The 16323-nt window shown below is 36.9% G+C and overlaps 1 protein-coding gene across 6 annotated transcripts in view; it reads right to left on the bottom strand.

Moving 5' to 3' along the window:
* The window catches only part of JAK2 (Janus kinase 2), a 90705-nt gene continuing 74696 nt past the window's right edge, over positions 315–16323 (bottom strand). For all 6 annotated transcript variants that reach the window (XM_021380090.1, XM_021380089.1, XM_021380091.1 and 3 more), the window contains 5 exons: positions 15991–16115; positions 11109–11281; positions 9499–9616; positions 6849–6962; positions 315–4460 (listed from right to left, as the gene is read on the bottom strand). In XM_021380090.1, coding sequence (XP_021235765.1) covers positions 4353–4460; positions 6849–6962; positions 9499–9616; positions 11109–11281; positions 15991–16115 — 638 coding nt within the window. In that variant the 3' untranslated portion in view covers positions 315–4352. The remainder of the gene's footprint in view (positions 4461–6848; positions 6963–9498; positions 9617–11108; positions 11282–15990; positions 16116–16323) is intronic.

Genomic DNA, 16323 nt, shown 5'->3' with positions numbered 1-16323 from the left:
TCTGTCAGCGCCTCTCTGTAAATACTGGCAGTAAAGGGAAGTGCTTCTTCATCCCCAAATGACCACTTCATATTAAGCTAGTTAAGTCAATCTTAATTTTAGGGAGCACCGAAAGTCAGCCTTTATTTTGGGACAAAAAAGTTCCTTATAAAAAAGGGTAAACACTACATAATGGCTATTCCGGGAAGATCACAAAGTTGCATATACTGTATTTCAGCCCTTTAAAACAGAGCAGTTTTTTTCAGCAGCAACTTAAAACAGCAAAAAACAGTTCTAGGTATTATATAAAAGAAAACCTTGGCAGGCACGTGCCATTCATTGTGTTTAGTTATTTTATTTTTACTAAACAAACTCAAAAGAAATGCACAGTTAAGTTTCAGTTATTAATACACAATTTTCTAGAAAATATCCCCCTTCATGTTCTCTCCAACAAGCCACGTGTCCAAATATTTGCAGTCCAACTACAAGTAACATGAGTTTTCTTCTCCATTCCCCCAAAGGGACTTTTTCTACTTTAATATAAAGTATTGTAAACCTCTTATTTAAAAAGCAAAATTCAGGAAAAAAACTTAATTAAACACTTTTTCAGACTGCTGTCTGGCAATGAACAACTTTAAGCAGATTCTTCTGGTATAGTCATTCTTGCATTTTTCTGTTCGGATAGGTCCCTAACTATTTTAGATTTAAGGCAGACAATACACAGTTTAGAAATACATTAGCACATTTGTCATGAAATGGCATTTTCAGTAGACATTATCAGTTTTTTGTAAATCATTATGCATTTCAGAATGCTTCTTCATAGTTTAACAACAGCCTTTTCCAACAGTCCTCCTGTTCTTCTGTGCTTCCACTCCCACTCTCAGAGTCTATCCTCCAGCTTTATGTGCTCATACATTCCTGAAAAGTTTGCTTTCTTTACACAAGAGTAACATTTCTTCATACTTCATGCAGTAACATCTTTTCTCCAACATTTCAATGCAGTTGGCCATATCTCAAGCAAACGCAACAATTAAGGACTTGGTTTCTAAAACTAATTAAAGTAATTTAACATCTTTTTAATAGTTTTGTCTGTGTGTATAGCAGTAATTATCTCAACCATGGAAGCTTTTAATCAATACTGTGACTTGACAAAGTTTGGGTTTCTTTTCTTGAAAATCCATTCCTCCTCTGGCTTATTACATGACTGTTGCAAGGTTGTGGTGTATATTTAAAAATGGATTTTGAAGCTTAGCGTATTTATACTGACAGGTAACAAGCCAATATTACGTTATATTAGACAATACTTGTTTGCAGAGATTTTCTTTAAGATACATTGTGCACTTACAGGAAGATCCTTTCACTTAAAATATAAGTGCAAAGCGGTAGTTAATATTTTAATTCTACATCACAGCAGCAGTCATGTATGCATAAAACAGCACTTTTCCTACAATAAATCACAGCATTTTGGGTAGCACATTGACTATACTAAAGTATGACAAATGCAATGCCAACTGAAGAAAGTTTCAAAAACAAAAAAATTATTATGTTAATACAAATACTATGTAAAAATACAACACTCTACCAATCTACCACAGATTTGCTCTTGAAATGCAGTTTTTGTGTTTTTTTTTGTTTTTTTTTTTGTTTTGCTTTTTTTTTTTAAATTTCATTTTATTTTAAAAAAAGGATACTACACGTGGCATTAGCAAATTCAACAAATCATTGCATTTACATTCTCTATAGCTTTTTGAGAAAACCATGATTCTGTCTGCTCCAAGACCTAAACATTGACACTGCAGGTGATCACAAACATCCCCTGAGTCCTAAGCACTACTTGGTCCTATTCACCCAGCTGAGAATACTCATCCTGAATGATCAAGCCCTTTGCACAGACCGACTTGTTACAATGGACTATACATGCTCCTGACCAACAGCACAAAATTATACTGCAGTGTAAAGATATGGCTTTCTCTAAAAATTGTAAGGTATTAAAGTAAAAAGTCCACAAAACACTTAAAAATCATCCCTGCATTCCACACTATATTTTAGCAATCAAACAGACTGTAATCAATCATACGGTAGTAGAACAAGCAAAAGACTTTTTATTCACTTGAAAAAATAGCAGACTGGAAGATCTCTTCATTGCATTACACAAACTTCCCTGAGATTTTTACATAAATTATGTTTAGTCTACTATATATTGGAAACCAGTTAGATACTGAGTGCCACACACCATAAATTTTACATAGTTCCTGCATATGTTACCCCAACTAAAATGCTGTTTTGATGCTTTAAAGCTTTGTCTTCTTTTGCTACAAAAAACACATACACACAACTGAGGGTATGAATGCAAAGGTGTTCCTTGCATGAAATTTTTTAAATCATCTTGAAAGCAGTATACAGAAATAGAGAAAACACATCTTAAGTTGAATAGAGTACTCTAAAATTCTTTGCAGCTTTTAAACTGGTTGCAAAATTAGTTTAAAGGTTATCTGTGAAAGAGTTTCATAGGAAGAAAACCCAACAAAATTTTTATTAAATGCAAGGGGCAGAAAGAAGGCTGATGCTGCCCTCCCTACTTAGCAATCTCCCATATTATTAAATCATAACTCTGAATGAGCAATTGTGGGAGAGAAAGATCATAGTGGTACAAAACATTGCTATACTGGCACTATGTTACACTGAGCAAGAAATTCTTACTTTTTAAATAAAGTTACTAAGCTTCTGAGTAGATGGATGTAGTTAATCATAAATCTTAATGAGGCCTCACAGTGAACTAATCCCTCTATTTCACAAACTCAATGCCACAAATGTAAAAAATGAACACTTCACTTTAAATACATGTATAGATAAGAAGGGTCTGCAAGCTTGTGCAGACTTAATTGAACCTCTCAGCAAAAATTCAAGAACAAGCATTGTACTTTACAAACCACATCTAAGAATATGTAAAAATAATCAGATTACTTGAATTTAAATAAACAAAATCTGAAACCTTTACTGCTTTAAGATAAAAGATTATTTCCAAGTTTTATGCTTGGAGGCAAAGCCAAATAGTTGTCTTGTCCATAAATTTGTTAGACTTACTTCAGAAATGGAATTACACATAGTAATCTGTTTGGTAACTTTGACGTCCTTCCAGTTCTCAGTAACTGGGATCATGTTCTTGCCTCTAGCTAAATGTGAGCAACTGCACTTATACTTCCCTCCTTTCAAATGGTCATAGGGTAGGTCTTACATCAGAAAAAAAGGATAATTTTTTAATGAATTGGCCCAAAGTCAACTCAGTGTAGTTGTGACCGGCCGTATCATATACTGAGCCATAAACATTCTTCTTAGGGTACTGGAAGGAACATACAAGATCATGATCATAACAAAGTGAGGAATTGAAGGGCATTTTCTGTATTTTTAATTCTGTTTTTAGAAAGTTTCCAATTTATAGGTACACTGAGGACAGCATAAAAAATACAAAGATGGGGAGAAAAAAAGTGCAACATTAAAAAGCAGTATGTTTGGCTTTTTCATATTCAGAAACAAACTGAAGACAGTCTTCTATGAAATGTCTTCAATTCTACTTGCTATCGCTGTATCCTCAAACATGTAAAGGGAATCCAATACTCATGGGAAAAGAAGAATAAGAAAAAATTGTTAATGTTTTCTTTTTCATTTTAAATTATTATTTTCACATGACTAAGTTATCTGCCTGTTGAAATTACAAACAATTTGCTTCCTTTTCCTTCCCCTAAAAATACTTAGAGTACATCACACAGCCTATGTTTCTTTGCATATATTGCTGACTGATCATTGACTCAGACAGGCACATTAAAAGTTGCCAGATTATATAACTAATTCCATTTTGTTATACAGAGAAGTCACTTCTGCAACAACAATGAAAAGTTATAAAAGCGTGTTAACAAAACCAAGCCCTTGTGCAACACACAAAACAGGGTGCCCAGTCACTCACTATATACTCAGAGTGAAAAGACTAGATGTCTTTTTTGCGCATCTCCGTAACAACAAGGAAATATACTGTCTTATCATTTCTTAATCTCACCATATTTTGCCACCTCTTTTTTGCATTGCCAAGTAAGGCAAATAATGGTGTTGTAGACTGACCATGTATTATATTACTCCATTTAGAAAAATAATTTCTTTCCCTATTGAGAATTTCAACGTGTTCTCATAGTAACAAATATATCCTGATAAAGAAAACCAGCAGGATTCCTCAGTTTGCAGATTCATGTAAGATATTTGCCATGCAGATTTTACTCCCAGCAAAGATAGATGCACATGTGCACATATGTCAATTATACACAGCACACCAAGTACATTTTGTTCTGCATCCTAACAGACCCTCTTAAGAAGGGGCAGTTTCCTCATCCACCCATGTTGTCCCTTATTTGATCCACTCGCTGAGCAAGATCCCTAAAGGTGGGCCGCTGGGCAACATTATTGTTCCAGCATTCTTTCATGATAGCATAAATCTGGAGGAGAAACAAAGAAAATAAATATTATGTAAATAGACACTACAGATAGTTAAGTTACCTTGAACTGGTCCAAAGACTATCCAAGTTAACTGCATTCTTCCAAGCAGCAGTAGCACAATAGTGTAGCAAGATTTTAGTAACAGTCATCAGTTTCCTTGCGTAAGGACAGCAAAAAGCATTTAAGGAGATTTTCTTTCTTTTAGTTATTACGGAAATTGACTGAGCTAATTTTCAAAGCTTGTAAGAAACTCAGATTATGTTGCGAAGTTTTTACTTTCTTGCTAGCTCTCATTTTTCTGAAAGCTCAAAAATGTTTAAAATAACAAATTTTAACAAAGCTTTACAAATCTGACCAAAAAAAGATTTAGAGACAGTAATTCCAGATTGAACTTCCCTGCAAGCTTAACATACATTTCTTCAGACTCTTCTATTATTCATTATTCTTCACATCTAATCAGACAGATGACAGAAATGCAAACTGAACCTAATTATATTAAAAATAGATCAAAATTATTTTTTTTGAAAATATGTGCACTCTAAAAGGCATTTAGCCACACCTCTCTTTCCCCAAACATGCACCCAACACCCTACTACAGAACAGCAGTTCTATGACATTCTCTTCATTCGTACTGTTCTCACTAATTTAATCCAGATCATAAACAACCTTTCATACTTCCAAAAATTTCTCAAGTTTTGCTTAATAACTATCTGCAAAGCTACCAAGACAAATGTAGCTTTCAGTTCTTCACTTTTCTGCAAATCTGAAATTCTTGCACTGACTTGAGTCCAAAGCAGCCTGTAAGCTACAAACAGGTGGAAGATTTTAAGATCTGCGGCCTCTTAGGATCAAAATGGGAAGAGTGTAGTTTCTAATAGAAGAGAGGCATTGCCATCTTTCTTTGTGAGCTGAAGAAACATCAGGCAATAGAACCTTTGCACTCAGAATTTCAGTAAAACAGATTTAGTACTGTCATTTATAGGACATTCAAATTATCTATGAAAACTCAAACCTTTGTGATTGAACAATTATTGTACCCATAGGTACATGTCCAATGGTTTCCCTGCCCCATCTGTATCATTCTTTTTCCTTCTCTGCTAGACCTTGATCTCTGCTGTCCCCAGTTTGAATGAACTATTTCAGGAATTACTGCAAAGTGTGTCTGATTATAAAGAAATGTCAGAATCTATCTGGACTAGAAGTTAAAGAAAAAATAGTGTATCTATTTTAGTTACATTCTTTCCTTACTGATTTACTTACCCAGCCCTACCAACTTGACTCAAGCTGAAGTGCATCCTTCTCAAAAGAGCAGTGAAGTAAAAAAGCTTAGAAATAGTAAGGAAATATTTTTAATACACCTGGAGTATTAACAAATTTAAAAAAACTGGATTAACATAGACTCTCAAGATTGTTCAAGAGGCATATACCAGATCTACAAAAAGCATGAATACGAATCCAAAGGTCATCTGATTCATGTACTTCACTGCGCTGTTTGCAGGTAGCTCCTGTCCAAGAATGCTTGATGATTAGTAATACACATGACAAACATACATAAGCATTCCTATTCTTGAGGAAGGAAGAGCAAGAGAGGGAAATTTTTTAAGTCTTGGAATTAAATATGATTAATTGAACCCTAGGTAGATACTAAGGTTTGTCTGCTAAACATTAAACACGTTAGAAAATTTTCAGTACACAATTTTGAGCAAGAATGTTTATATGAGACTTCTATGGAACAAATTCCAAACAAAATTCTAACAAATTCCAAACAAAATTAGTGCTAGGACAAGAGAGAATGGTTTTAAACCATTAAACCACCAGATTTAGGTTAGATGTTACGAGGACTTTTTTCACTCAGAGGGTGGTGATGCACTGGAACAGGTTGCCCAACGAGGTTGTGGATGCCCCATCCTTGCAGGCATTCAAGGCCAGGCTGGACGCAGCTCTAGGCAGCCTGGTCTAGTGGTTGGCAACCCTGCCCACAGCAGGGGCGTTGAAACTAGATGATCATTATGGTCCTTTTCAGCCCAAGCCATTCTATGATTCTATGGTTCTATGAAATTCCATACACTAAACATCTCTGCCTTATTACGTTTACATTTTTTAAATAGAAGCCTGAGAGCTCCAGTTTAATAGTCATAATAATCCTACTTCATGTATTCAGAAAGACTACATTTTAGGCTCCTGAATAAGTATAACCTAAAGTATCATAAAAACAAATGTGATTATACCTATCATGTAACTGATAAAATAACAGCACAACCATTTAGGCTGTATAAATTCTTCAGTAACCCACGCAGAAGGAAACATGAGGTTTTCATTTACCGTATACTCACCCTTACTGAGCATCTTTCAGACTATAGTAATATATTACTATAATAATACTTCACCTCATCAGGGCATCCATCTGGTCTTGGCAGTCGTCCATTGTTCTTCAAAAGCTCTATCAAATGAAATACAATCATCTGTCCTTGTTTATCATTGCCAATCATGCGCATGAATTCCTGAAAGAGAAGACCAACTGTCATAAAAAAGAGCTGAAAGGAAAAAAAGATGCTGCAAAATCATTATGAGAAAACTCCTTATAAGACAAACCTTAGAAATTCTACAAATAGCATACTATATAGCAAAAAAAAACGATAAATGACAATTTCTGATAATATATCAACAATCACCATTCATGGGGGGGGGAGCAGGGGGAACTAGCATCATAGATACATGATTTAAAGTTATAAATTAAAATTTTCTTTTAAAATATTGACCATAATCTGATGATTATCCACTTCCAAAAGATCAAATCTTACTGCTAATTCTAAAGAAATACCTGAAATGTTAAAATCTGAATGCTTTGAAAAATCCCTGTCAATCAAAAAGCAGATAATATTATAAAGTGTTATATATAAAAATGTTGTTATATACAATAACATTATGAAATGCATAAAAAAGATGAACTGGATTAATTAGTAATTAGAGACAATAAATGATAGCATAATTAAAGTTGCTAAAGTAAGTGCTAGCCAAAAATCAACATAACCCTGCAAGTAGATAAAAAATTCCTCTCAGATTGCCAGAGATCCAACATAAAAGAGAAAATATTAACTGAAAATAATTTCTAAGGATAACGTAAAGGAATTGTTTTTCTTCCAATGCTACATAAGTTTATTTAATGATGCTTAATATGAAGATGTGAAATAACCACTGGTAGAATATGCAAATGGTAAAAGTCAGTGATACAACTAACAATTACAATGACGACGACATGCTGCTTTGGCTTATTGATAAAAATGAATTTTTCTTGATGCATACCAAGAGAGCAGCTTGGTTCTCTTCATGGAATCATGAACCCAGAAAATGTTGATTTATTCAAGGTATATTCCACCTGAGTCCATGACTTACTACATTACTTTCCATTTCATAGTCCTTTTTAAGAACTCCAGATATCTACAATGTTTGTTATTAGGCAAGGAGAGTTGTCCCTGCTTTGAGAGTTTTTCCTCCACTGCATGCATCAGTACATGTTAGGGGCTGAGCTGCTGGAAAGGAGCTTTGCAGAGAAGGACTTGGGTATTCTGGTGGACAACAGGCTGGCCATGAGCCAAGGGCATGCCCTTGTGGCCAAGAAGGCCAACAGTATCCTGGCATGCATGCAAAAGAGTGTTGTCAGCAGGCTGAGGGAAGTGAACCCCCTCCTCCTATTCTGCCCCAGTGAGGCTACACTTGAAGTACTCTTCTAGTTCTGGGCTCCTCAGTTCAAGATGGACAGGGAACTTGTAGACAGACTCCACTGGAGAGCCACAATGATGATTAGGGGCTGAGAGCACCTCCCTTATGAGGAAAGGCTGAGAGACCTGGGACTGTTAGGCTGGAGAATAGAAGACTGAAGGGAAATCTTATCAATGCTTGTAAATATTTAATAGGAGGGAGTTAAGCAGATGGGGCCAGGCTCTTTTCAGTGGTGACCAGTGACAGAACAAGGAGCACAGAGACTGGAATCCAGGAAGTTCTTCCTGAATACGAAAAAAACTACTGTGAGAGTGAGAGGACAGGCTGCCCAGAGAGGTTGTGGAGTCTCCTTCTCCAGAAAAAGTGAAAACCCACCAGGATATTTTCCTGTGTAACCTACTCTGGGGAATCTGCTTTAGCAAGGAGTTTGAACTATGTGATTTCCAGATCATCCCTATGATTCTGTGGTTCTGTGATTCCTTGAAAGCTTTTGCAATTGTATCAAATTACTAGAAGTTCTACTGATGCTGCTGTAGAGGTCTGTCAAGTACATTTTGCCTACAATTGCTGTTTATCTCTCAGAACTACATTTTCCAGGACTGAGACACTGGTGAACGGCGAGGACATCTCTAGTAAACAATCAAGTCACCTCTCCTCTGTAATGCCTGCAGAGCAATTCCAGGTAAAAGCAACATTATGAACTTCATTTCCAACTGGAGAACTGTTCTGCAGTAAACAAGTAGTATTTTCTTTCATTACTGTGTGTATTTTAAAGATATTTGTAAGATATTTGATACTTGTATTGTACAAGTCTTTTTTAGCAGACTTGTCAACAGTCTGCTAAAAAAGAAAAACTTCCCTTCTTTCCTGAGCTTCAGTTAATTAGCATGGGTTTTGCTAAAATAACAAAGTAACTTTAAGAGTTACCTCATTTAAATCAACTTAATGTTTAAGTATTTGTTTGGCTTGGCCTTAGATTTGGAGAGGTATTAAAAATACTTGTAATATTACAATGAAACAGTTGCATGTGGGATGTCTCTATCAAGGATGAGAAAGGCAAGTCTCCAATTAGATACTTTCAAATTTTTTCTAAACACCTACACCTGGAAGTTACAAAGGGGATTAAATCTGCACAGACTATCTTCCACATAGCTTTTGCTTCCTATACCTTGATGTTAGTGCTTCTCAGCATGCTGCTGATTCCAACTGGACTCTGTCTCAAACATTGAGATATGCTCCAGAAAAGGTTCCATAAATATCAACCCATCTAGATACAGGAAATAAATACAAATCTCTGGGAAAAAATTAAGTACTTACAGCTGGTGGGCTTTTGCTCTTTTCAATGTAAGTGAAGAGTTCATACAAGACCACTCCAAAACTCCATACATCTGAGGCCACAGAAAATTTACTCTCCGTCAGAGACTCTGGAGCATACCTGGAACACATGGTAAAATTAATATCGTTCTGTGTCACTTGCATCTTTTCAGTTTTGAAGATATTTCTAAGAATAGGATTTTTTTTTTCCCATGAGTAAAGTACCTTTTGTTCATAGGCATTACCTTCACTAGTAAAAGTGAACAAGTATATTATTAATAGTAGTTAACTGGTACTGAAGTACTGATATTTTCTCCTGTAAACAAGATTATGACGTGGTAAGGACTGGAAATAAAGACAATTATAGCCAGCAAGTATCTTTCCATCAGTTTCAGTAAGCTTTGGATTATGTCCCATGCATTTCTGGGCTTAATTTTTTCTAATCAATAACATGTAATGTTAATGCTATGTTATTTTGTTTACCCCTTAAGTATTACATTTTAAGCTCACCTATGCCAACTATATACACTAAAATCACAAGTATGAAATGGCATTATGAATACACAGAAGTATGTACTCCAAATGCAATTGTATCAGGTTTACCTGACCAGTTTTTGGTAGCAAGAGCTGCAGGGGGGGGGTGCTCTGTGAGCAGGGCCCAGCAGCTGCCCCATGGTAGATCAGAGCCACTCCAGCTGCTCCAACAGGGACTTCTCACTGCTAGACCTGAGCTATGAGCAATGCTGAATGCGCCTCTGGGAGAGCAGATTTACTGGAAAAGCTGCTGCACAGCAGCAGCTGGGTGAGCGGAGTGAAAAAAAATGTCAGAAGCAGCCCTGCAAAACCCAAAGTAAGTGCAGACGGATAGCAAGTGCTCCAAGTGCACAGCAGAAGTTCCAGGCAGCTCAGGAGAGGCCCACAGTGGAGCAGGCTGTCCCCCTGCAGCCCATGGCACCATGCAGAGCAGATATCCACATGCAGCCATGGAAGAGCAAACAGTGTAGCAGTGGATGTGACTAAAGAAGGCTACAACCCATGGAGAGCCCCTGAAGAAGCAGCCCCAGGCCACTGCTGCGGCCCATGGAGACGAGGCCACGGTGGGGCAGGAGGGCTGGGGGGTGCTGCCACCTGTGGGGGCCCAGGCTGGAATGGCCCACTGCTACAGGCTGTGCTCCATTGCAGATTTACCTTAACATTCAACCTAATACTTTAACCTTGCTAGTTGGTCTGTGCGTTTCAATTCCACTTGGCCAACAGATGGTTCACCTAACAGATTTCAGCTAGAAGATACATACTTGCGTTTAAGGGTCCAAAACTCTGAAGGCTTACTGGGGAGTGGGCTCCTTTAGATTTCTTTCATCTTTGAATATATTTCATGTGGCATTGTTTAATTAGTTAACTATGAATTTTTCAGGGTTTTTTGTGAAAATATGCATAAAGGTAGGAATTCTCAACATTGCTTCGTGAAAGCAAGTAACATGCATGTCACTATCACAATACTTTAAAAACTGACTTGGAAATTGCATTTCATAATTCCACAATATGCTAGACAATCAGCTGAAACCACAAAGCTGAAAACATGTCATGATTTCATATATCAAGAGAAGACTTACCAAAATATAGGGCTTTCACCAGGTTCTTTCACTTTGTAGTACTCCTTGTCTTGTGGCAAGACTTTAGTCAATCCAAAATCTCCAATTTTAACTCTGTTCTCATTCTCCACCAAGATATTTCTTGTTGCTAAATCCCGGTGAACATATCTTTTTGTACCCAGATACTCCATTCCCTAAGCATAAGCATAAGGTTTATAAACACAACAGAAAATTACTTTAAGTGGCTGCACTATTTCAAAAGGGATGAATTAAGCTCAAAGTTAAAACCGAACAGACTGTACCAAAAACAGAGAACCTGAATATTTGCTTTCTTTATTAAATTAATCTTTCCAAATGCAGGGACTATCCTTAACTGAAGGTAGCTAGACAGAGAACCTCTCAGCTAAGTGTTTTACTGTTAAGTAGCTAGATGGCTGTTACAGCTCCTTTCCGTATCCAAGTGCAGTTTGCCAGTACTAGACAAAAATAAACAAAGTCTGGGCTAAGCTATACAGTACAGGGCAGATGAGAAGCCCATCCTTTCATTACCTCTTTGAATTAATCTTCTTTCCAGACATTTTTCACATCTGCTTTCCTAATTGCTATATCAAACCTTATCTTACAAGTCCTTGAATCTGACAGCTATTCTCTGGCTGTATTCACACTTGTAAATCTTTTTTCTCCTTTGTATTGACCATTATTCTCTATCACAGCTCTCCATTTATTGTATCTTGTGTAATGGCAATCCATGGAAATGATGATCTGAAGCTGTCATATTTTGCTGCTGTTGTTGATCCCTTCTTACCAACACATACTTTTTTTTGCTACTAATTGAATCCAGAAGCCCGTGTGTGAAGAGACAATCAAGCTAAGGTACTACAGTATTAAAAAAAATCTTGCTTACACAGCAATAAATGGTGAACAGAAGTTGACAACATCGTACTAAGAGATTCTTGATTCTCAAATGTGAAAGGAAACAAAGCAGGCTGTCAGTTTCACAGTTCCATAAGAAAGCATGTCACTCCAACACAGTGGAAAAAGCAGTAAATGATGCTCTAGATTGCTGAATTCAAACATTTAGGACATCAGCATTACACTTCTAATGCCAAAATATTTCTCCATCTCTCTTTTTAAGCGATAAACTTCTGAAAAAGCGTAACTTGGAAGTCTAACCCTCCTCTCAGTCTCTTGCTACCTCCCTATACCATTAGATGGCAACACTGTAAATTCAGAACATCTCACTTCAAAACTGTTGAAAACTGACCTCTGCCCCATTACCTGGTTACCAGTTGCTATCCTCAAAAATATCAGATCTTTTTCAAAGACAGACTCCCCCGTTATCATATACATTCAATCTACTGAAATGCTACACCTTTTCATTAGTATTAAATAATGTACTGAAAACAGTCCTTAAGTTTTTCTGACACTAGTGACTTTCCTATTACAGTAGCCATTTTCCAGCCTCAGAGATGTATCTACTAGAAATCATGCAAATTTTGAGTGGAAATCATAAACCTCTGGCATTATACTAACAATAGAGTAAAGTTCAATGACACTGTTCAAATGTTTTCATCTTTACTATTCAAATGCTAGCTGTGGGGCCCTCCAGCAAAGATTCGGGAAATACTTCAAGAGTTATGAGATGGAAAAACAGATTTATTCCTAGCCTCTTAGCAGCAAGAATTAAGAAAATGTAGTGCCAAAAGAGGAAAAAAAGAACATCCTCAAGATCAGAGAAGCGCTGGGAATTTCATTTTGTTATTCGCTGTTCCATTGCTAAGTTTTTTTTTTTTTTTTTTTTAATTTGACTGGAGAATTCTATTGCTTGCCACCAGAAAAGCAGCACTACAGACATGAGCTGCATCAGATTATAGCTGCACCAGTTTGTAGAAATGTCACAACTAGCAAATGCCACCTCTGAAAACGCTGCTTTTCACAGTATGAGAAACACAAGTCAGGACACTTATCCCAGTTCCCAGTAAGGAATCAAATACGCTGCAGGCAAGCACGCTTATCTTAACCTTTTTGTATGGTAATGTTTTCATTTCTCGCTCACATATTTGAGGCAAGAAGGTGGCAACGGGAAAAAGATTTTCAGCTAAAAAACTAATAAGCAGAACAACAACAACAAAACAGTAACAGAAATGCACAGGAGGCAAAAAAGGTTGAAAACACCTATTTCTTAAAACTATCTTAAAAAAACTTCTTCCAAAGTAAGTACAGAGCCAGTAGCCCTTTGAGATTTTATCCGGAGTGAAATTAAGCACTAGCTCCTGTGAGGAGAAAATCAAGCTGCTTTGAAGCAAAATAATACAAAAGAAATACTAAGTGCAATCAAAATATCCTCTGCTTTACAGGTAGCACTGTAACAGTAAGGCAAAGCAAAATATACACATACATTCTTAGGCTTTGGTTCCCTTAGAAGTCAACAATAGATACTTCTTTAACTGTAAGTCCTGCCCATGGCCTTCCAGTACTTAAAGGGAGCTTGTAAGCAGAAGGAAAACCATCTTTTCACATGGGTAGATAGTGGTAGGACATGGGGGAAAGGTTTTGAACTAAAAGAGGAGAGATTTGGATTAGGTGTCAGGGAAGTTTTTCACTGAGAGGGTAGTGAAGTGTTGGCAGTCTGTCCAGAGAAGCTATGGATGCCTCATCCCTGGAGGTGTTCCCAGGCCAGAATGGATGGGGCCCTGGGCAGACCGATCTAGTGGCTTGATTCAGTGGTTGGCAACTAGATCATCTTTGAGGTCCCTTCCAACTAAAGTTTTTCTGTACTCTATATGGACTTCCCACATTCTGATAGTGTGTGCTCATGAAAGCACAAGTTTTCCCTCAAAAATTATCTGCAAAATGCAGATGCTAGCTTCCTTCCTCCTAGCTGGTGCTCAGCACTTCGGAATAAGTCATTCCATCTGTTTTTTGCTTTTACAGCGCCACCCTGCTTACTTGCAATATTTCAATGCTTCTCTTGTATGTGTGCATATGTGTACAATACATATGTGTACATATACACATTTTTCTTTGTACCTTCTGGCATTAACTCCTTCCCAGATTTTCCTGCCATACTTGCACTGCCTGTAAAATCCACCTTTCAATCCTCCTATTAGATGTCTCTGTCTCAAAGGCTAGAATCCTGAGAAACATTGCCAGTGTGGTTCATTCAGGCTTTCCATAAAGCCCAAAGGTTTGCAAATGCTTTCACAGCTTCTTCTGGAAGTGAACAAGGCAGACATCTTCTAACCCCTTCACAGTCTGCTGAGATGCCCCAGAATAAAACAAGTAAGTGGATGCTGCCTTTGTGCATTGAAAATTCTGTTTATTTTATGAAAGATTTACTTTCACTTTTACCCTAATGTCATGCTGAGTGTTAGTTAGACTTGTCCCCATCTTCACTTAAGGAAGGTTGTTTACAGTGACTTATCAGCACTGGTGACAACAGTTATTTTGTTGCAGAAATAACGGTAAGAATATTTCTTATGATTGAGAGAAGGACTTCTAGTCTTGGACCCATTTATCAGAAGACTTTTTGAACCCTCTTTCAGTGAGTGGTCACGTGTTCAATACATCCTCTTTGTGAGAAGACTGACACTTGCCACAGACCAGAAAACATTTTATGCTTTCCAGCTCTTTTGCAGACAACTTGCCCATCAAGGAGGCTTTGCTGGAGACCATTCACCTGACCTTACTTCCAAGAAAACATTAACGGCTAAGATCAGCTGCTAAAGGTGCATGCAGCATTCCCAATTTGGTACATGCCCCAGGTTCAGCAGCTAAAAGTTTTACTAAGTCAGTCCAGTTTCAAGAAGGGAACAAGCAAGCTCTACTCACCAGATGAAAGCCTCAATGCCTAGAGAAGGTCTCAGGTCTTGCAGAGACTCGACCCTCCCGCCTCATTCTTGCCAGGCTTTTACTACAGATACCGTAGGCAGAAAGTGCTCCAAATGTGGAAGGCACAAGACTACTAAGTGCGACAATATGTAATGGCCATGTGCCCTGAAGAATACTCATTAAGTAACCTACCATCTCCTTGTTCAATGTGGAAATCGTGGAGAGGAAATTTAAAATATTTGTTACATGTCTGAGGGCTGGAGTGAAGTGTATGCATGTGTGTCCATTTGTCTATCTTTTTCTTTTCCTCTTTTTGTTTTTTATGTTAATAAACATGCAGTAAAATCTGAAGTGTCCATAGTTTCTCATATCCCAAACACAACAACAGCATGAATCTAGGGCAGGTATACTCCCTCCTTCTGAGGTAGTAAGACATAAGGTAATAAGATGATCAGATGCCAGTCCGCCTTTTCAGAATTTATGAAGTATTTTCACTGTCAGCCAGTGAGACTAAATAGCTTTAACAGCTTTGGGCAATTTTATAGCCTCTAGCTCTTCACATAGAAATCAGGTATCTTCCCTCCATTAGATCAAAAGGTAATATTATTTACATTTTAAAGTAAATTTGTCAAATATATGAACGCTGTGATATTCATCTCTAAAAGTCACTAAGTCTATATCAGAAATATATATCAGTTATGGTATGCCATGAACAGTTTTCCTGAATGAGTACACTAAATCCTTCAAAATTTTAAACCAGCTTTCATTAGAGAAAAGAAAGAGGTTTTATTTCTTCTGAATAAGTGTATGTACCTAATAAATATAAATGACCAAAATTCTCCCTCAATCACTAGATTGGCCAGTGTCAGCATCTTGCATTAAGGATTACAAAGACACTCAGAATTTTGTCAAGCTGTTGAATATATGAATGCCCCTTATTACCTCTTTTAGCATTATGTTTTACTAGCTGCCTAACACTATTATAAAACATATACCAGAACAACTATTTTCCGTACAGAATGGATAGATGCAGATTTGTCGAAAAATGTAAGTCATCTGAAAGCTCTCTTACCTTGCATATCTGAGAAGCATATAGCAAAAGTTTTTTGTGGTCCAACCTCTCTTTGTGTTTCTGCAGATAATCTCGTAAACTTCCATATGGTAGATATTCCATAATTAACCTCAGATTCCTACGACCTTTTACAACAAGAAATAAAATATTTCATGTCATTTTTAATGCAAAGTTTTGAAATAGGTTTTACAAGTGAATAAAAGTAATAGAAAGTCTCACTAGCAAAAATGGATTTTATCGCATGCTCATCAGTACGCAATTTTTCATCTGTTACCTGCATTTGTTACGGAAATGTCATTTATTTGAACACATCAAGCATATACACATTATTTG

Source organism: Numida meleagris, chromosome Z (genome assembly GCF_002078875.1).
Source record: "Numida meleagris isolate 19003 breed g44 Domestic line chromosome Z, NumMel1.0, whole genome shotgun sequence".
NCBI classification, from domain to species: domain Eukaryota; kingdom Metazoa; phylum Chordata; class Aves; order Galliformes; family Numididae; genus Numida; species Numida meleagris.
The sequence above is the reverse complement of the archived record's forward strand: the minus strand, read 5'-3'. Positions and strand labels throughout refer to the sequence as shown.